General features: G+C 52.8%; 2 protein-coding genes and 1 long non-coding RNA gene across 4 annotated transcripts; 2 read left to right on the top strand and 1 right to left on the bottom strand.

The window, feature by feature from the left end:
- Positions 1-46: 46 nt before the first annotated feature.
- On the top strand, positions 47-6,029 carry PPIB (peptidylprolyl isomerase B). Its single transcript, XM_020882380.2, has 5 exons — positions 47-240; positions 915-1,028; positions 1,689-1,782; positions 4,744-4,928; positions 5,699-6,029. Exons 1-5 carry the CDS (start codon positions 106-108, stop codon positions 5,819-5,821), a joined length of 651 nt encoding a protein of 216 aa, XP_020738039.1. The 5' UTR covers positions 47-105; the 3' UTR covers positions 5,822-6,029.
- On the bottom strand, positions 5,194-9,890 carry SNX22 (sorting nexin 22). 2 transcript variants are annotated; one of them, XM_020882382.2, is made up of 6 exons: positions 9,760-9,886; positions 9,299-9,382; positions 8,769-8,873; positions 7,952-8,046; positions 7,278-7,345; positions 5,194-6,812 (listed from the first exon to the last, which is right to left on the bottom strand). In XM_020882382.2, the coding sequence occupies exons 1-6, from the start codon at positions 9,832-9,834 to the stop codon at positions 6,691-6,693; spliced, it is 549 nt and encodes a 182-aa protein (XP_020738041.1). In that variant the 5' UTR covers positions 9,835-9,886; the 3' UTR covers positions 5,194-6,690. The 2 variants fall into 2 exon arrangements, with proteins under 2 accessions (XP_020738041.1, XP_020738042.1); XM_020882383.2 differs by lacking the exon at positions 5,194-6,812 and adding an exon at positions 6,819-7,104 and having other exon boundaries at positions 9,760-9,890.
- Positions 8,903-12,599, top strand: LOC139035619 (uncharacterized). The gene is made up of 2 exons (XR_011488248.1): positions 8,903-9,206; positions 12,539-12,599. It is a non-coding gene; the product is annotated as an uncharacterized lncRNA (long non-coding RNA).
- Positions 12,600-19,078: the final 6,479 nt, after the last annotated feature.

Here is a 19,078-nt window from a genome sequence, read left to right on the forward strand (position 1 = left end):
CGTTCCCCCCCCGGATGCTCTCGGTGGAGGCGCTGGGTCAAACGTCGCCGCATCCCCAGCCTCTTCCGGCCTCGGCGCCCGAGCCGCGCTAGCTTCTCCCGGTGGATGCTTCGCCTCTCGGAGCGGAACATGAAGGTGCTATTCGTCGCCGCCCTGGTTGTGGGCTCCGTCTTCTTCCTGTTGTTGCCTGGACCGTCCGCGGCCGATGAGAAGAAGAAGGGGCCCAAAGTCACTGTTAAGGTCTGGCCTCCCCTTTCCAGACCTGCCTAGCGAGGCCCGCCCTCGCCTCCAGTGTTCAGGCCTTGGCCCAGCTGGTTACATGTGTCCGGAGCTCGGGCCTGGGTGTCCTCGGCTTTGGCTCTGTCACTCCCTAGTCTCCCTACTGTGGCCTCTTGGTACCTGGGCGATCCTGGAGAATGACCCGGACCCACCCCGATCGCCCGGCCCTGACCCAGCATGTCCAGCTGGGGCCGGGCTTGCAGACTTTGCAAATACCTCTGGTGCTAGGAAGATGGTAAAAGATCGCGTCTGCCAAATTGTTAGTCCTTTCTCTTCTTAGGCCAGATTTTAATCACTTTCAATTCCAAAACACAGCAGTGTAGTTTAAACCTGAGTGGTGTGCTTGGGCTCCCCTCTTGATGGGTTTTGATGTTAATTTTTAGAATCTGGGCCCATTATTTATTTAGAGCCAAGGTTGTTACCCAATAGTGAAAAGAGAGTGTAAACTAACATATGGAGCATTCATTAGATTTTCGTGGGGGGTTTGTCGCCACCAAAATCAGATGCAGAAACTCTGCTATTAAAATATGGTTCTGGTTCTGTTTTCTCTACCATGTTCTGGGTAGTTTCTTGGCCCTTCTTTCCCTAGGAAGACCCCTTTTAAGATGCTAAGTTTTAATGGCCTTTTTCCTCAGGTGTACTTTGACCTGAGAATTGGAGATGAAGATATAGGCCGGGTGGTCATCGGTCTCTTTGGAAAGACCGTTCCAAAAACAGTGGATAATTTTGTGGCCTTGGCTACAGGAGAGGTAAGTGGCTGGAGGCAGGGTAGCCAAACTCAAAGGCAGTGAAGTTTGGCAAGTAGGGCTGACAGCAAACTGACCTGCAGAACGTGGCCCACCCATAGCAGTGAACCTCAGAGTACCAGCTGTACCCTTCGGCCCTGGGAATCCAGGAGTATCGTGTCTTGCGAGAGTTTTAAAAACTAAATCTAAATCAGAGAAAACTAAATCAGAGAAAATTTTCATCTCTGAGACCTCGGTTATTCATTTTTGAGTAATTAAAGGAAACATCTAGGGAAACTAGCTTGTGGCCTCTGCACCAGAGTGAGAGGCCCAGAGCTTTCCAGGTTTTAGGGAACTGAATTCCTCATTTTAAGAAAGTTTGCATTCCAGCTTCCCATTGCATCAGCAGGTAATTTTTTTTTCCCCCTGTCAGTTTCTTTGCATTTCTTCCTATGATTAAATTAGGAAATGTAAGGGAAAAGCTAGAGGCATTATGTAAAGGGTAATTGTATACAGGCTGAGGAACGTGGAATCTTTGCCTTTCCTGACCTGGACTTCGGTCACTAGTCACCCAGTAGCACGTTGAAGGATGGATCTGTGGCAGGGCTTTCTCTTCTGCAGGGCCTGTCTAGTGTCTGCCTCGTGCCTCACGCCACCTTCTCACCTTCCTATTCCTTTTTCTAGAAAGGATTTGGCTACAAAGACAGCAAATTCCATCGTGTGATCAAGGACTTCATGATCCAGGGTGGAGACTTCACGCGGGGAGATGGTACTGGAGGTAACCTCAAGTCCTCTGGGCACAGGGCTGTCTCAGGGCAGGCCCAGGGTGGGACGGCCAGGGAGCCCGGTGCCGTGAAGAGGGGGGCCTGGGTTTCAGGCAGACATGGGAGGATCTTGCATAGCTGGCCGACATGCTTATCAAGCCCTACAGCCTCTGACATTCCCCATAGTACCTGCTGGGGGGAGGGAAGCAGAGCAAAACCCACCTGTAGGTGATTGTAGGTCAGGTATCCAAAGCTCGTGTGGTGACCTGGGAGGCCCCAACAGGACTGAGAGAAATTGCTTTCCTTGGCAGTCTCTCACCAGAGAGCACTTGACAAGAGCTGCCAGTCTGACCCCTGCACTCTTTGTATGCTAGGACAGACAGACACCCTGGACTAACCCGCAGGTGTCACCACACTTGGGTGTACAGCTTGCTGTTCTCTCACACCGCAGCTGCAGCTCACCCAACCGATCAGTATTGACTGGGCCAGGCTCTGTGGTGGGTGCTGAGGATACAGAACAAAAAAATCAGTGGGACAGCAACTCACTTTCACTTCCAGTACCTGGAAAGTTACAAATAGGCTGTGACACAGCTTTTAAAGCTAACGCTCTGTCCTCAAGTTGTTCATCATTTAGGTGGGAAGAACTAGGAGAAATCACTAGGAAAGTGACACAAGATGTAAGTCATAGTTGGCTGGACAAGAAGGACAAGCAGACATGATACAAAGCACTGTATCCATGGAGTGACCCTCTGTTGAGTGTCTGCCACCTCTCACTTTGTGACCACAGGCAAGCAAGTCCTCTGAACCTCAGTTTCCTGTCTGTAGAGTTAGGTGTCAGGAGTTGTGGGTGCTGGGGGTGGTGAGGTGAGATTAGAGTGTGTAGTGCCCAGCGAGCGGTAAGGAAAGCCAGCCATCCTCGAAACACTGACAGGCGAAGGACTCACTTTGGGCCAAGTGAAAGTGATAGCCACTCAGTTGTGTCTGACTCTGTGCAACCCCATGGACTGTAGCCCGCCAGGCTCCTCTGTCCATGGAATTCTTCAGGCAAGAGTACTGCAGTGTGTAACCATTCCCTTCTCCAGGGGATCTTCCTGACTCAGGAATTGTCTCCCACACTGCAGGCAGATTCTTTACTGTCTGACCCACCAGGGAAGCCTGCTCTGGGCCAAGGTGATCAGGAAATAGGCTTGCAAACATGAGGATTTGAGCTGGGCCCTGACTGAGGAGAATTTGAATGGGCAAGGAAGAGGCAGGATTAAGGCATGTGTTCAGCTCTGCGGCAAGGGCTTGGTCGAAGATGGGTCAGGAGGATGGAAGTGGAGCTCTCACCAAGAGCCCAGGGTGGCAGGCCGGGGCCAGGCCCAGGACCCAGGGCTTTGTCCTCCAAAGAGTGAAGGTCTGCTGAAGACGTGAATGGGGGCAAGGCCTGATGGCAGGGGAGTTTTGAGGGATAATGTGGTGGATTCAGGCCATGGACGCAGGAGAAGCAGACTGGCAGGGGGTTGGTACATCCGCCCCTGCATCGAGCAATGTGAGCCTGAACCCAGGGAGGATTCCTAGAGGGTAAGAGCAGAGATTTGAGAACCAGACCACCTTGGTTTGAACTCCACTGCTGCTTCCCAGCGAGGGTACCTCTCGTCTCTATCTTGTTTTCTTTATCTTTGAGGAGAAGGGGGCTCTTAGGTCCTGCCTCACGGGGTGGGTTTTTTTTAATGTGTCAGATGCTTGCACCAGTCCTCTGGCACACTGTTCCCACTGAGCCTCCGCTCTGATCGCAGTGGGGGAAGCGGGCACGGAAGGAAGGACGGTGGGGGTGAGGGCAGCGCTGACGCGCAGAGGATAACTGAAGTCTGGAGAGAAAGACGACAAAGCATATTGAGTTTACAGCCTTCGCTGTCCGTTGAAGTTTGGGACTCCTTGTATCTTGTGAAAGTGATGGGAGCTAAGTATACAGGTGTGGGGGTTTTCTGGGTAGCAGCAGTAGTCAAAATCCTGGAGTTGGCCGAGTTTTACAAAGGATTCTCACATGGGAATCTTTTTTCTTAAAGAGTTGACAATTTTCTTTTTACATTTCAAAATACAAATAAAAATAGCTTATTTTTGGTCCCACTACTCCGCTCCAGAACTATCCTTAAGAGGCTCTTCATCTGTCTGGTTGAATCATGAAGGAGGAGAAAAAGGTTTTGTATGCAAATAAGTTTGAAAGGTGTTGGGTAAAACAAAGTGAAAATCACTTCTTTGCTGCTCGGTTTCTTGGGGCCTCTAGTGCACAGTGTGAATCTCACAGGGACAGAGGAGGGTGCAGTGTTTTCCCCTGGACCTAGCTTTGGGAGTTGAAGTTAGGGTCTCTGGAAGGTAGGGATAGGTAGAGATGTGCTCTTGGCTCCTGTCTTGCTCCCAGGCCCCAGACCCTCCTCACGCAGACATAGTACACGCACTCAGAGTCACCTTTTATTTTGGGGTTCAGTTGTCCATGAGGCTCTTGACTTTCCAGAACTCAAATGGCATCCCCTCCCCACTCATCTCTCTTCCTGCTTGGAGCTTCCTCAGCATCTTCTGTGCTCTTAGGAAGAAAAGCTGGTCAGCTCTAGCAGTCCTTTTCTGGAGGCTTCTTACCCTCCGCGGCCCCCTGCATCCTGCCCAGCACCTCTTCTCCACTAAAGTCTCCATGGCAAGCCTCTGAGGCCACATCCAAGGTCGTTTCTAATATGTGCCTTACTTGAAAGCCATAAAGCTATGTTCTCACATGATGTGTACAGTTCACTCAGTCATCCTGGCCTCGTGCCCCACTTCAGCTATCACCATGGTTTGGCTCCAGGGCCAGAGGGTGGGAAGCTGGTGCATGTGTCCTTGGACTCCACTTGAGCCTGGCCTGGCATGGGGGACAGGTTCGGCCTCTAGAATCCTCACCCCAAAGGTCGGCTTTGTTGCCCACCACCCCCACCCCAGCTCCCTGACCTTCTCTTTCTTCTCAGGTAAGAGCATTTACGGTGAACGCTTCCCCGATGAGAACTTCAAGCTTAAACACTATGGGCCTGGCTGGGTGAGCATGGCCAATGCGGGCAAAGACACTAACGGCTCTCAGTTCTTCATCACGACAGTCAAGACTGCCTGGCTAGATGGCAAGCATGTAGTGTTCGGCAAAGTTCTAGAGGGCATGGTGAGTTTGGGGGGCTGAGGCTACCTCTGGGCATACCCCGCCCCCACCCCACCCCCCCACCCCACCAAGATCTGACACAGACCAGGGCAGGGGATCCATATATTTTATCCCTTTTCCAGAAGGGAACATATAGATTCAGACCAATTTTTATTTGTGCAAATCTGGGGTGAATTGTGAATCAACAGCCTACCTCTATGCCCCCACGTTCATTTTCTTTTTTCGGCCACAGCATGCAGGATCTTAGTTTCTCAGTGAAGGATTTGAACCTGCGCCTCCTGCACTAGGCGAGTGCATTCTTTTTTTTTTTTTTTGGCAAGTGCATTCTTAACCACTGGACTACCAGGGAAGTCGTGCCCCCACATTCTGAATCCCTCCAAGGCCCCGGGCAGAGGCTGACCAGGAGGCCTCTTTGAGGCTGCACTATACTGTCACTCAATCATGTCATGGCTCCACCATTAGTTGTACAAGGCCAGCTGGACACGCTATCTTGGAGAAGCCACTTGGTACCCATTCCCCATCCCCCCCATCCCCCCCTCAACATACCCCTAGCCCAGCCTGGGTGGTACTTCAGAGGATCAAAACTTCTGCATCCTCCTCTTGTCAAAGCTGGGTTCTCTCTGACCCGGGTGGGCACCCAGTCACAATGCCCCTAGGATCTTGGTGCCTCATGGTTTGTACGCTGTTCCTCCTGTGGGTCGCAGCCCTCCCAGCTGCATCCTGGGGCCTGTCCCCCTGATGGCGCAGACCTGACACTCTGCCTTCCTCCCCAGGATGTAGTACGGAAGGTGGAAAGCACCAAGACCGATGGGCGGGACAAGCCTCTGAAGGATGTGACGATCGCAGACTGCGGCAAGATCGAGGTGGAGAAGCCCTTTGCCATTGCCAAGGAATAGGGCCCCAGGGACCTCTTCCCTTTGAGCAACTGTCTTTGTGGCCCTGTCGCCCTCCCAGGGGTGAAGAGAGCCCGCCACAGGGCTCCGTGCTGCGCTGGTCCCAGGGCTGGCATCTGACGGGGCGGGCCCCTCCCCTCCCATTCCACGGGCCCAGTTTTGTAACAAACTCCTGCCAACATTGACCAATAAAAAATACGGTGTTTTTTTTTTTCTTTTAGTATTCTGTGTATGCGCTGGGTTCTAGGCCCTTCAGCACCTCCTTCTAAGTCTAGCGCCAGCTGGATGGGGGCTCCTATGGCAGTGGTGCCAGTCCCCTCCTTGGGTGCCTGCACCCTTTGCCCATGTGTTGTACACAAAACCTCAAGCTGGAGCTTCTGCCACTTGCTTCTAAACTTTGCCAGCTACTGAGCCTCAACCTTTGCATGCCCTCTCCACCTCCTACACTAGGAGGCGGGGAGGGCATGCACCTGCACCTTTTCATGAAAGGGCTAGTCACTCAGTTGTGTCTGACTCTGCGACCCCATGGACTGTAGACCACCAGGCTCCTCTGATCATGGGATTCTCTAGGCAGTACTTGAGTGGGTTGCCATTTCCTTTTCCAGGGGATCTTCCCAAACCTGAGTCTCCTGCAGTGCAGGCAGATTGGTGGGCTATGAAAATTATAAAGGAATTCTCCCTTGATTTCCAACTCTCTGTTCCTGCTCTGGCCCTAAGTTATAGGATTCCACTACCTCAGATACCAGTGCAGCTGAGTTCTGAGCCCAGAGGGGTGGAGATTGGCGAGTCCTGGATCCAGGCCAAGGGTGACCCAGCTTGAGGACTGAGGCACATGACTGTTCTGGCAGGTGGCCTAAAAGCCTCTGCGCTGGTCAGGGCGTCGGTGGCATTGGAGCAGGGTGACAGGCGGCCTCCAGCTGGGCTTCAGCTGTGCTGGCACTGAAGCCATAGAGGCCCTGAAGCACGCCGAGCACCACCATATTGGGCAGAGGTTCTAGGGCAGAAGGGAAACAGGAGGAAGGGGTAGGGGCCACCAGGCAAGAGGTGTGGGGTGGCCTGCAGCTCCCTGAGTTCCTGCCCATAGGCACCTCCCCCCATCACTGCCACCACCCCGCCCCCCACTCTGGGGAACAGGAGGAGCCCATGCCAAGGCAGCAGGTAGCAGTTGGCTACCCCAAATGAGGCCTTGGCATTTCCAGTTCACTTTCTGTTCACATCTATGGTAAAGTCAGGCTGGTGAGGAGCGGAGAGCAGGGAAGCCAAGCTCGTTTCACCATGTCTGTTCCCTGGAGAATACAAAGACTACAGGGCAGCAGGGAGGTGTGGCCCCAAAGAAGGGCAGTAGGAGGGAGATGCTGCCCGGTGGTCCTGAAAGCTGAGAGATACCAAGTTCACCCTCGCTCCCACCCTGCTACCTGGGCCCTAAATGTGGATTATAAGTCAAGAGGAAACATCTCACCTGGGGATGGGATGCAAATGTAAGGATCCATGGGGAAGCTGACGACAGGCCGGTGGTACAGCTGCGAGCTAAGAAGAAAAGGGGTCATGAACAGTGAAGGCGGAGGCAGAGAAAAAGTCTCGGGTTGGATGGAGACCAGGAACTGATATCGCCAAGGACCCGCAGGGGAAAAGTGGGCAATGGTATCAGGAGGCATCAAGGTGAAAACTTGGACCATAGGGACAGGCCGGAGGCGTGAGTCCCTAGCACATGGCCATGAGGGGGCAGCAGGAGCCCAGGGCAGATGGAGAATTGGACTTGCCTGCTGTCGGCAGGCAGGCAGGCACTCCCCCAGGGAGCTGAAGAGAGTGGCTGTGAGCCGCCTGGGGGAGCCTGAGGCAAGGGTGGAGATGCGGAAGCCGACTTTTACCTCCCAGGGGACTGCTGCTTCTATTGGTAACAGGCTCAGTTCCGGAGGCAGTAAGGGTAACGAAGGTGCCCAGAAAACAGCCCCTCCACTGGGTCAAGAAAATGACCAAGGAGATCATGTCTCAAAGAGGAAGGACCAGGCTATGGCCTGGTAGATATGAGAAGGAAAGAGGCTTGGCCTCCTCACCTGCTGGCTGCAGAGAGCCCCCATCCCCCCAGCCCTGGGGCCCCTCCCATGCCAAGCCCCTGTAGGGATGGATGCTCACCCCCAGTTGCTGGCCTTGGGGTCTGTGGACCAGTGCCGAAGACTCAGGAATTCCAGTAGTTCCTTGGGCACATCCTGGTTCAAGTATAGGATGCCCTGGAGAAGAGAACAGAGAAAACCTGTAATCAGACTGAGCCATGTAATATGCAGAGCCTGGTGCAAAATGAAAACCTGGGGCCCTTCTGATAAAGAAGTTCAAGACGGCCAGAGCAGAGCATGAAACAAAGCTAGAGCCCTTCTGAGCACTAGCCCCAGGTGACTACACAGATTGGCCCAAGAAGCCTGGACTGTAATGGGCATAACTGTGTGGGAGAGTGGGGAAGGGCCTCCACCCTTATCATGAGGGCAGCACAGGATCTCACTCTGGAGGAAAAGAGAACAAGCCTTCATCTTACTGGGATCACCTGTCTGCTGACCCCCTCACTCAATCCTACCAATTCAGAGAGGGATGTTTAGACCCATTGTGCGCGAGTGCTAAGTCACTTTAGTCATGTCCGACTTTGTGACACTATAGACTGTAGCCTGCTAGGCTCCTCTGTTCATGGCATTCTCCAGGCAAGAATACTGGGGTGAGTAGCTATTCCTTTCTCAGGGGAACCTTCCCAACCCAGAGTTCGAACCTGTATCTCCTGCACTGCTGGTAGATTCCTTACCACTGAGCCATCAGGAGAAGCCCCTTACTGTTTGGAAAATTGAGCCTTAAAGTATCGGTCAATAAATATGGGTCCCCCTCACCCCATGTCCCCACACCTCTCTGCTTGGGTCCCCCGACTCTGGTCCTGTCGACTGAGGGGCAATAGACGGAGACCCACGCAAACCTGGATATAGGCTTCCAAGCCCTGCCGCCGCTGCTCCAACCTTCGGGTCCTCCAGTTGGGCAGGCGTTTCGAGGGGAAGTCGGGCACTTTGTACAGTTTCTTGATCTGCCAGGAGGTTACCGCCGTGCGATCACAGCATCCGGGTGGAGCCCTCTCAAGCTCGCTTCATCCCAGCCAAGAGCCCTCCCCAGTCCTCCCCGCCGCCACCACCCCCGAACTTCAGGCTCTACCCTGAGACACACCCGCGTGGTGAGTGGTGGTTGGGACAAGGGCGAGAGGCGCCCCCAACTACCCGCCTCCGCCCCCAAGAGCCAGGACGCCAGACCCGCCGCCCAGAGGCGCGAAGAGCAGAGTCTGGGACCGGCCCAACTTTGCGCCCTTTCCGCAGCCCGCGGGGACGTCTGTGTCCAAGACCTGAGCTCTCCTGGGCCTGGGGAGGTAATGGGGGTGGCAGAGACCTCCGGGGGCTGGGCGGGGGCTGGGCAGGAGCCGGGCCGGGGTCCGTGGGTCGGTGGTGGGCGCAGCCTTACCCGCTTGTGGAGCGCGTGGAACTCGCTGTAGCGCCTCTGCACGACGTGTCTGCGCCCGCGGTACAGCACCTCCACTCGGAACACCTGGCGGGCGCCGGCGGGCAGCCGGGGGCGCGTGAGACCCGGCGCAAGGGCGCCGCCAGACCGGCTCCCGGCGACGCCCCCGGCCCACCGTCCGCCCACAGAAGCACAAAGCGGCCTGGGAGCTCCGCGGCTCTCCAGGGACCCTCCGCACTCCCGCACACTTGGGGACTCTGCCCGGTGCAGTCCCTCAGGACCGGGACCGCCGTCGGCAGGGCAAGCAGACCCCAGCGGCCCAGAGACCCTCGACAGGGTGTCCCCCGGTCGCCTGGGCCGCCGCGCTCGGGGGCCCGAGCCCCGAGTGCGGGATCCCCAGTGCATTCGGCGCGGGGAGATGCGGTGGGTCCCCGCGCCCCTTCCTATCCACTGCCCCGGCTCACCATGTGGCCTTTCTCGGGGTTCTGCCGGGTGCCCTCGGCCTCGGGCCCCACCGACGGGATGTGAACTTCCAGCATCCGCGCGCCGCTCGCAGCCGAACTCTCGGAAAGCGGACCCTAGACCCCTGCGGTCCGACCCCGCCTCCTCGAGCCTGCAGGCCCCGCCCCGGGCGTTCCCGCGCGCCGCCGGGTCCTGCAAGGGGCCGATTACGCTGGACCCCCGGCGGCGGGAAGCGGGCGCGGCCCTTCGAGCCTAGTGGGGCGGCAGTGCGTGGGGACCTTTCAGCAGAGAGGCATGTTTGTCAACGTGTCCACATTCATCGAGTGCCCAGTGATTGCCAGGAGTGCGGGCTAGCTCAATTTCACCTGCTCTTGTTTGAACGCCTAGAGGATTGTAAGCACCTATGGATGCTGGGCAAGCAGGGAGGCTGGGCCCAGACCAACCATGGACGTCCCTTGCATTCCTCACTCCCTTCCCCGGGACCAGGTTGCACCTCCGTCTCCTTACTTCCACCTCTACGCACGCTGGCTTTGATTATCCCTCTCCCCCAGCATTCACAGGCCCCACCATTCACTAGATTTTCAAATCCATTCCTCCATTTCAATCATCTTTCAGCCCAAACCTGCATCAGATTGGGGAGAGGCAGTGCAGGGACAAAGGCTCTGCTTTAGAAGTCAGACAGCATGGGTATCCCCAACTGTTTATCTCTGTGCTCATTTGCAAAACTGGGATAATATGCCTCCCTCGGGAGAGTGTTGGAATGTTGAGTGAGAGGATCCCTGCTAAACCCTCAGCAGAGTAGATTTTGAGAAAATGGCAGTTTGTGAGCTCATCCTGGAGACATAGGTGGGTAGTGCTGATGTACAGGACGATGGATAGGGAAGAGGACTGTGGACAGTGGCACTACACTGCTCTTGCCCATTCTTCTGGAAGAATCTTTTCGGGTCTGTGGCAGGATTTAATCCAGAACTCTCTCACCAGTGCTAGTAGGGGCTTCTGCTCCCAGCTCTCAGCGCTCCTCCCCACCCCCATAAGGGAACTGTCCCATTCAGCACAAGCCTTCATACCACTGACTTCTCCCCAGAAAGTCTTGGGGGCAATGGAGGAAGGGGAGGCCCCTTCTTCCAAGAACTCATACCTAGCAGAAGTCTTCATGGTGGGAAGGTGCAGCAAGCAGAGTACATGTCTTTGCAGTTGGGGTTGGGGGACCATGGGGTCACTCCCTCCCTTCTTAGTGCAGAGGTGCTGCAGTGCTGGAGCAGAAACCCCCTACTCCCATTCCCAGCTCTGCCCCCAGAGAGGCTGAGAGGAGGACCCCCTATGGGGACAAGCAGGTCTTATCAATACCATGTCCTATATCATTTCCTCCCAAATTCCGTCTCACAAGGGTGCCACAATCAGGAAGCTGAAACTTCCTGGAAGGGAAATGACCCAACATGAGGAGAAGTGCTGGGATTTCATTTCCTCCCTTGCTCTCTAGGGCCCCTCCACTAGAAGTCAGGGACCCTGCACTTCTACTCCTCTCCGGGGATGCTCAGACCTCTAAACTTCTTGGTCACCCATTCTAAGGAAGGTCTGCCTTCTATTCCTACCACCCAGATTGCTGCCACATCTTCTACATCTTCTAATGGACCTCACCTTTCTTTCTCACTGCTCTCCTTCATACAAAGTCCACTCTATACCTAGCAGCACTGACTATCAAGGCTTCTGCTTAACACTGTCCAAAGGCTTTGCATTGTGCTTAAAACAAAACCCCCCTTTCCCCCTAACCCCGATCTCCAGAGCTCTAAATGACCTGGCCCAGCCTCCGTATCTCATTTTCTCTCCTCCCCTCTCTGACATGGGGCTCCAGCCCCAGTGACCTTCTTCCAGTTGTCAAACCTAACAAGCTCTTTCTGCCTCAGGTCATTTATACTCACTATTTCACCTCCATGTAACACCCTTTTCTGACTCTTCACCTGGTGGGCTTCGCCTAGAGCTTCCAATCCTTAGCCTAAAACTCACCTTTTCAAAGATGCCTTTCTTCCTTACCACCGTATTATAACACTCTGTCTCTGCATTTACTCCATTATTACTGCTGTGCTGTGCTGAGTCACTCAGCCGTGTCCAACTCTGCAACTGTAGCCCACCAGGCTCCTCTGTCCATGGGATTCTCCAGGCGAGAATACCGGAGTGGGTTGCCATGCCATCCTCCAGGGGATCTTCACAACCCAGGGATCAAACCCAGGTCTCCCACATTGCAGGCAGATTCTTTACCATCTGAGCCACCAGGGAAGCCCAAGAATACTGGAGTGGGCAGCCTGTCCTTTCTTCAGGAAATCTTCCTGACCCAGGAATTGAACTGGGGTCTCCTGCATTGCTGGTGGATTCTACATCAGCTGAGCTACCAGCGAAGCCCTACTGTTTTTTTTAAATTGTGTTTCTCCCTGGTGTCCCCAATTCAGCATCCAGACTCAGTACCATCAGCTCAGGGACATGGTCTCTTGCCAGCAGTTTACCACCGTGGTCCAAGCATGTAGTAGACAGCCAGAAGAAATATTTGTTGCTTGAAAGACTATATGAATGAATGGTGGGTGGGGGGGTTGTTGGGGAAAGCCTGGGAACAGGGGGAGGCCTGGGAAAGAGGCGGGAAGGGAGCAGCGTTGCTGAAGGGTTACAGGAGGGCCTGCGGAGAGACAACAGGAATCCTCTTTCCACCTGCAGAGGCAGACCCCTAGCTCTCTGTCTCTTACTCTCTCTCTGCAGACGGTTATCCACCTTATTCATTTGTTCAATTTTCAGGTGTTCCTGAGAAGTCTCAAGTCAATGGATTTTCATTCCCAGTTAAAGGAGATTTGATGCACCTGATGTGAAATTTCTTGTAGGACATCTGCAGCTCTTTTTGCATGCTAAGTTGCTTTAGTCTAGTCTGACTCTGTGCGACCCTATGGACTGTAGCCCGCCAGGCTCTCTGTCCATGGGATTCTCTAGGCAAAAATACTGGAGTGGGTTGCCATGCCCTCCTCCAAGGATCTTCCCCACCCAGGGATCAAACCAGCATCTCTTGTGTCTCCTGCAGTGGCAGGCGGGTTCTTTACCACTGGTGCCACCTGGGAAGCCGCAGCTCCTTACTTTATGGCATTTCATTCATACGTGAATATAAAGATTCAAAAGAAGAAAAACAAGATCCTGGATCTGGAGACATTTATGTCTTTGGGGAGATAAAACAACGTCCAGAGACTATTTTCCTGTAAAGAGGAACACCTGACATGATGTACACTCCAGAGCAGTTATTACTGTCAAAGGAAGAGTTTGTTTCCTGTATAAGTGTTGGCTGGCTCCCTGTATGAACACTGAGCTGTGTCAGACTCAGGTTATAGGGCCCTGACTGGGGTTCTCTGAATGTGTAGGCCTGGCAGGCAGTCTGATCCCGTGAGTTTTCCACAAGGTCGCTGGTGAATTTGATGCTCCCGGTTGGGGGCCATGTTGGAAACGCCTGCCTGTTACAGCTCACACCAGCCCCGCCAGGGAGGGGGTGCACTCTCACCCTGCTGTCCAGACATAGAGCCTGGGGATGAAGATCAAAGACCGAGCAGAGGGCAAGGGCTGGGGGCGGAGGTGTTCTTCCGACCCAACCCGCTCTCCGGGCTGCCTGGTCGCCGGCGTGCAGGTGGGCTGGATCGCGCCGCCCGCCACCCCCCCCCCCCCCCCCCCCGCCCCTCCACCGCCCCCCCCCCCGGGCGCTCCCTCGTCCTCCGCCGCCCGCACACAAAGCCCCTTTCACGGACTCGGGCTCGACTTCTGCTGCTCCAGAGGTTTGGTTAACCCCGTTAAGAAAACAAACAGCTCCTGAGCCGGCAGGCGCCGTTGGGCACAGAGGCTGGATTCTTCCCCTCCCCGCGGGCGGGCGGGCGCAGACTGGGGTCCCAGCAACTGGGGCGCTGGGCGGGGGTGCGCCTGGGAGCCCTGTTCACCTGGGCAGCCTCGGACCACACCCTTGTTTCAGGGCCCTTATCTGTGCCAGGGGGAGTTGTGTGTAGACTAAACGACATCATGCTCCCAGTAAGTAAATGTTAGCTATTCTCATTTGACTGAATTAGATGAATTTGCTCTTTTTGTAGGCCAGAATTGTGGGGTTTTGGAGATTACACATAGTTCATCCCCTATATTGTTAATGATTCATTTCTGAAACAACAAAAACAAACTCTTCTATTCCTTTCAGTATTCTGAGGTTGCAAGGTTAGCTTAAACACACACACACCCCAAAAATCCTATTAGTTACTCCAGCTACTAACTCTGTAATCAGGCTTTTCCTGATTTTCTAATATTGTACAACACCCCCCCCACCAAAAAAAAAAAAAAAATTAAGATAAACAATTGGAAGCAGAGGTTGTTGTAAATAAGCAACTGTCCTATTCAAAGTTTCAGAGCATTTCACTGCATAATAAGTACATCTTATTAAGTACATCTTATACATCTGAAATAATAAAATTTAGAAATTTATGTTGTAAATTTATGTTATATTGGACTTTGGTGTAGACACCTAAAAAAATAGTTCTGCTGCTAAAACATTTTTTAAATGATTAGTTTAAATTCATCATGTTATAGATGAGGAAACTGAGGTGCGAGGAAGGGAGAAGTGGGCTGTGGACAGGCCTGTGTTAGGAAGGCACCTCTGACGAGCACATCCTGCCCGAGCCCTGAGAGCAAAGTTTGGCCCCAGGTCAGGCTGGTGCCCTGCTTCTCAGGGGACTGGTAGGCTGCAGCCATCAGCATCAGTCCTAGGAGCCACCTGCCTCTTGCTGCAGGGCAGAAGCGCAGCTGCTTCAGACACCACGACGCAAGGGCAGGGCAGGGGACGCTGTGGAGAGCACCTCGGCCACCTAGCACCAGAGCAGTCGCTTACCGGGGACTCTTCTGGTCCTACAGCAACTCCTAACTTTCCTTACAGTGGCAGGGGAATAACCGAACGCCCCTCTGGTGTGCTGGCACTGGGGTTCAGGGTGCTCAGGCACCTTCAAGTCACAGGAGTTTCTCACCAAGAAGGCTGTAAAACCAAGAACTAAGGACAATAGGTAAAGCTGTGGGGGTGCCCACAACAGCAGGCCTCACTGTCTGGAAGGGTGGTGCTCGCCCGCTCTCAACCCACTTGAGCCTTGAATACTGTCTGGGGTTTCTTGGCAAGTAGAGTTTTTACCCTCTGCCATTAATGGTCCCCAGCTACTCACCCAAGCTGCTTCTCCGTCTTCCAGCTTCTGCTCCTGCCACACACTGTGCACATCTGGGGAAAGTGTCTCACAGGGTCAGAGAAGCACAAATGCCCAATGTCAGGTGGGTAACTTCTTGATAGCCCTGCTGTGTGTTTCTTCAGACATTTAAGGGAACAGCTTAGTGAGTTAGTGTTTAGATCCTCCTTGTCCATCTTCACATGTGGGACATGGGGGTGCAGTAGACTAATGTTCAAGCCTTAGCTCTTTGGTGTGACCTTGGGCAAGCTGCGTAAGGTCTCTAAGCCTCAGTTGTTTCATGTAGATAGTGATGCCTCCCCCCCCCCCGGCAGGTTCATGGTGCCGGGTGAGTTTCACACCCCTGCACCCACTGGCACAGGAAGGTATTTACCACATGGCAGCTCTCGTTACGGGGTCCTGGGGTGGGACAGGACTACCGGGACAGTCTGGACACTGCCCTGCACGTTTCCTGGCTGCCAGGTGCCGCATCCTTTTTTTCTGGTGAGGCTGCTGATGTTCCCAAGGAGAGACCCGCTCCTGGGCCCCTGTGGCCATCACCCTGTCACTCATAAGGGAAGAGGAAGCTGAGAGCGCTTGAGTTAGAAGCAGGCAGTCATTTGGAAACAATTGTCACATCCCTTTAGAGAAAGGTCCTATCAGATGGGACAGGGTTTTTTTCTTTGGGGTTTTTTCTGGACCCAGAATGAATCCCACAGAGGCTGAGTGGCTGGCCTCCTCTGAGCAGCCTTGGTGTTGGGGGTGGGGAGGATTTCTGTCCCAGAGGTCTGATCAGCAGAGCCAGAGGGGCATTTCCACAACAGACAAAGGCAAACGGGAGAGAGGAGGCTCATCAGGGGCAAGCAACGAGGCAGGTGGCTATCACCTCCCACCTGCAGGCCTCACCTGGGGCACTGAACACCAATCCTGCCAACCACAGCAAAGCCTGTTAATCGCTCAGTCGTGTCCAGCTCTTTGTGACCCCATGGACTATAGCCCACCAGGTTCCTCTGTCCATGGAACTCTCCAGGCAAGAATACTGGAGTGGGTTACCATTCCCTTCTCCAGGGATATTCTCAACCAAGGGATTGAACCAAGGTTTCCTGAATTGCAGGCAGATGCTTTACTGTTTGAGCCGCTAGGGAAGCCCATAGCAGCAAAGCCCACCAAACCCCAATTCAGGCCTATTTCTGGATCTCTTGAAAATCCCCAAGATCTGGGGCCATAGGTTTGTAAAACAATAATCGCCACAGCTTAAGGGCACTGCCCACTTAGGCTGCTTTTGGAAGTGGAGGAGGGACCTAGATGAGTATCCATTTAGAGTAACCATGATCTTAAGGAGATCAGAGCCATGGAGGCTGGTAGGATAACATTACAATCAAGGGTGAGAAAGACCAGAATTTTAAGAAGACAGTGAAGTGCTAGGTCAAGAGCTATAAAGGAGCCAGGGCTCCCACTCCAGTGGGGAATAGGGTAGGGTGGAGGGTGGGTCAAAGAAAGCTCCCCAGAGAATGTAGGCCTCAAAGGATGCAGTGGGTTGTTTTCCCACAATGAAAATAGCTTTATTTAATGTTTATGATTATAAAAATAATACACAAATTCCAAGCAATATCAGATAGTAAAAAAATTTTAAATAATGCAAAATTCCATCCCTGGAGGCAACCACAGTTAACAGTTCAATCAACATCCTTCTCATACATATATATAATTTTATATAAATGCAGACCATATCATACATGTAATTCTGTAACCTATTCTTACTCAAAAATGAGTTTTTCTTGCCAATGAATATAGCTGTATATCTTCTTCAATGACTGTATAAAATCTAATTGCACTATGTACCATAATTCATTTAATCCCTTCCTGCTGTACATTTAGATTGATTTCAAATTTTACAGTTGTAAACAATGCTATGATGGACTTCTTTGCATAGCCATCTTCATGGACTTGGGTTTCTAGAAGTGTCTATGGGAATCCCCAGTGAGTGTCCTGTTACACTAACCAATGCCCTCGTCTCTGTTTCCTCACACTTTCATCCACAATACGGAAGGCTGGCTGTTTCAGACAGGCGTAGGTCTAAGGTCGAAGGGAGGGACAGGGGCTTGAGATAGGGCGCTTCAGGTGCAAAGGCCACCAATAATAAAGGCTTCTTAAGCTACACAGCAGTGGGGAAGGAAGGAGCGCAGGTGGAGTCTGTTTCCAGGAGGTACACACACTGCTGTGAAGGAGTGTGAGATAAAGAGGGAAAGGCACGCTGGGGTCCTCTCACAGCAGGCTGTGAAGGCCAGGAGGCAGAGCCCACTGTTGGAGATCATTCAACAGTTACCTACATAGCACCTATTTAAAGCCCAGATATTTTCAGGGATCACAGGGTTAAAGAGATGTTCTACTTTGGAGAGTTTATTGTCTTAATTTTTTTCTTAATGCCTTAAATTGGTTTTTGTGCTTCAGTCACCTGCCTCATCACATCCTGTTCTTTCTAGCCATTGCACTCCTATGGATATCCTAAGGCCCAAATTAAATATGACAGAACTTTTGTTTGGCGGAGATTGCCAACATTAAACCACACAACTGGTATCACAAGACATTGGCAGATGATGTCGCACCAACCCCGGGGCCAGAAGACAAGGATGAGTTGTTCTAGTGCATCTCTAACTCTGAGCTCTGACCCAACTCTTCCCCAACGTGAAGCTGAGAATCTTAGCCTGTGACTCATTAAGGCAGAGTGTCCTGTTCAGGCATGGGTCAAATGTAGGAAAGGAGGGAATCACCATTCTCTTCCTTTTCTACTCCTCCCCCTCCCAACGGCTGCTGGGAACTGGGTGGGGGAAAATCCCACCACCTTAGGGTCTGCTGTTCCTCAGAATCCATGGTTTTCAATCCCACATGGGCTCTAAACATGCTCAGCAAAGGACACTCCTTCCATCACCACGCTCCTTTCTCAACCAGTTCCTGGCCCCATCTTTCAATTTCCATTATCTTCTCATGATTTTTCAAGTTTGAGCTGCACAGGCATTCTTTATTTCCTTTAGACTTCTCAGCTACAGGTGCATTCAGAATGAAAATCACTCGAAAAGAGCTCAGTGTTACAAATATCCACGTGTAATGGTTCCTATCATTTCTACTTGCATTTGTTCTGTTGCTGAAGACTCATTCTGAATGCTGGGGTCTCTTCAGCTCTAAGCCCTCACCTTCAGGACTCCGAAGCCCAGAGACGCATGGGGGAAATAACCCACAGGGAAGCAGGAGAAGTAAGACTCATTTCCACACCTCTTCTGTAAACCACCTGACTCAAAATAGGTCAACAAGATAGCCGTGTCTGAGAATATCTGAATTACCATGCAGGAGGTTAATCTTTCTTCCCAGCCCCAGCAGCAAGGCTCCCTGCCCTGCATTTTGCATTTGTTTCCAGACATGGCTGATGGCTACTCCTCTGAATTTTGTTAACATGTTAGGTCTGACATGCCTTTAAATGAAACAAAGCCAGCTTTTACTTTGTATCTCCCTTCCCTCTCAGCAAGGTTTCCCCTTTTCATTCAAAAGAGCCTCTTATATGAATGACACGGTCATGCACTTGCTGTCACCACTGCTTCCCCACCCATCTGCTCCAAACCTGTTTGGCCTCCTGTGCTACCTATGTCATGAACGTTGTCACCATCGACCCTGAAACCCAAGTCAGAAGCTCATGGGTCACGTCAGCTACCACTGTCTTCCTTGGGCCTTTCATCGTATCAGTGACCAGCCCCCAGTGGCTCTTTGCTGCCACTGACTCCTCTCCCTGAGTGCGGACTCCATTACTACTGCCCTCCTCAGCACTCTGGCTGACTCTCTGTGCCTCCAGCCTTGTATCTTCTGATACGTCTACATCACAAATGTGACCATGCTATTTCCTGCTTAAGTCCTCCCAGGAGCTCCCCACACTTGCAGGGTCATGTTCAAAGTGCCCCACAGGTGATAGGCACTGTGTGATCCAGCTCTTGCTCATCACTCCATGGGCCGTCCACTGACTTGACTCTGGCCACATTGAGCCACCAGTATTCCCTAGATGGGCCCACCTCTCACTACATGACACGGGAAGGTAGATGGTCCAGCAGAAGGAACAAAAACCTCTTCACCT

The sequence above is a fragment of the Odocoileus virginianus genome, chromosome 6 (genome assembly GCF_023699985.2).
Source record: "Odocoileus virginianus isolate 20LAN1187 ecotype Illinois chromosome 6, Ovbor_1.2, whole genome shotgun sequence".
NCBI classification, from domain to species: Eukaryota; Metazoa; Chordata; class Mammalia; order Artiodactyla; family Cervidae; genus Odocoileus; species Odocoileus virginianus.

What these genes read in the sequence shown, in the direction of transcription:
- SNX22 (XM_020882382.2), bottom strand. Translation starts at nt 9,834, where the DNA reads ATGCTGGAAGTTCACATCCCGTCGGTGGGGCCCGAGGCCGAGGGCACC. An exon ending in GCTTGGAAGCCTATATCCAG is followed by an intron (nt 8,047 to 8,768) that starts GTTTGCGTGGGT and finishes TCTCTTCTCCAG; the next exon opens with GGCATCCTATACTTGAACCA. An exon ending in CATTTGCATCCCATCCCCAG is followed by an intron (nt 6,813 to 7,277) that starts GTGAGATGTTTC and finishes CTTCTGCCCTAG; the next exon opens with AACCTCTGCCCAATATGGTG.
- PPIB (XM_020882380.2), top strand. Translation starts at nt 106, where the DNA reads ATGCTTCGCCTCTCGGAGCGGAACATGAAGGTGCTATTCGTCGCCGCC. An exon ending in TGGCCTTGGCTACAGGAGAG is followed by an intron (nt 1,029 to 1,688) that starts GTAAGTGGCTGG and finishes TCCTTTTTCTAG; the next exon opens with AAAGGATTTGGCTACAAAGA. An exon ending in GCGGGGAGATGGTACTGGAG is followed by an intron (nt 1,783 to 4,743) that starts GTAACCTCAAGT and finishes CTTTCTTCTCAG; the next exon opens with GTAAGAGCATTTACGGTGAA.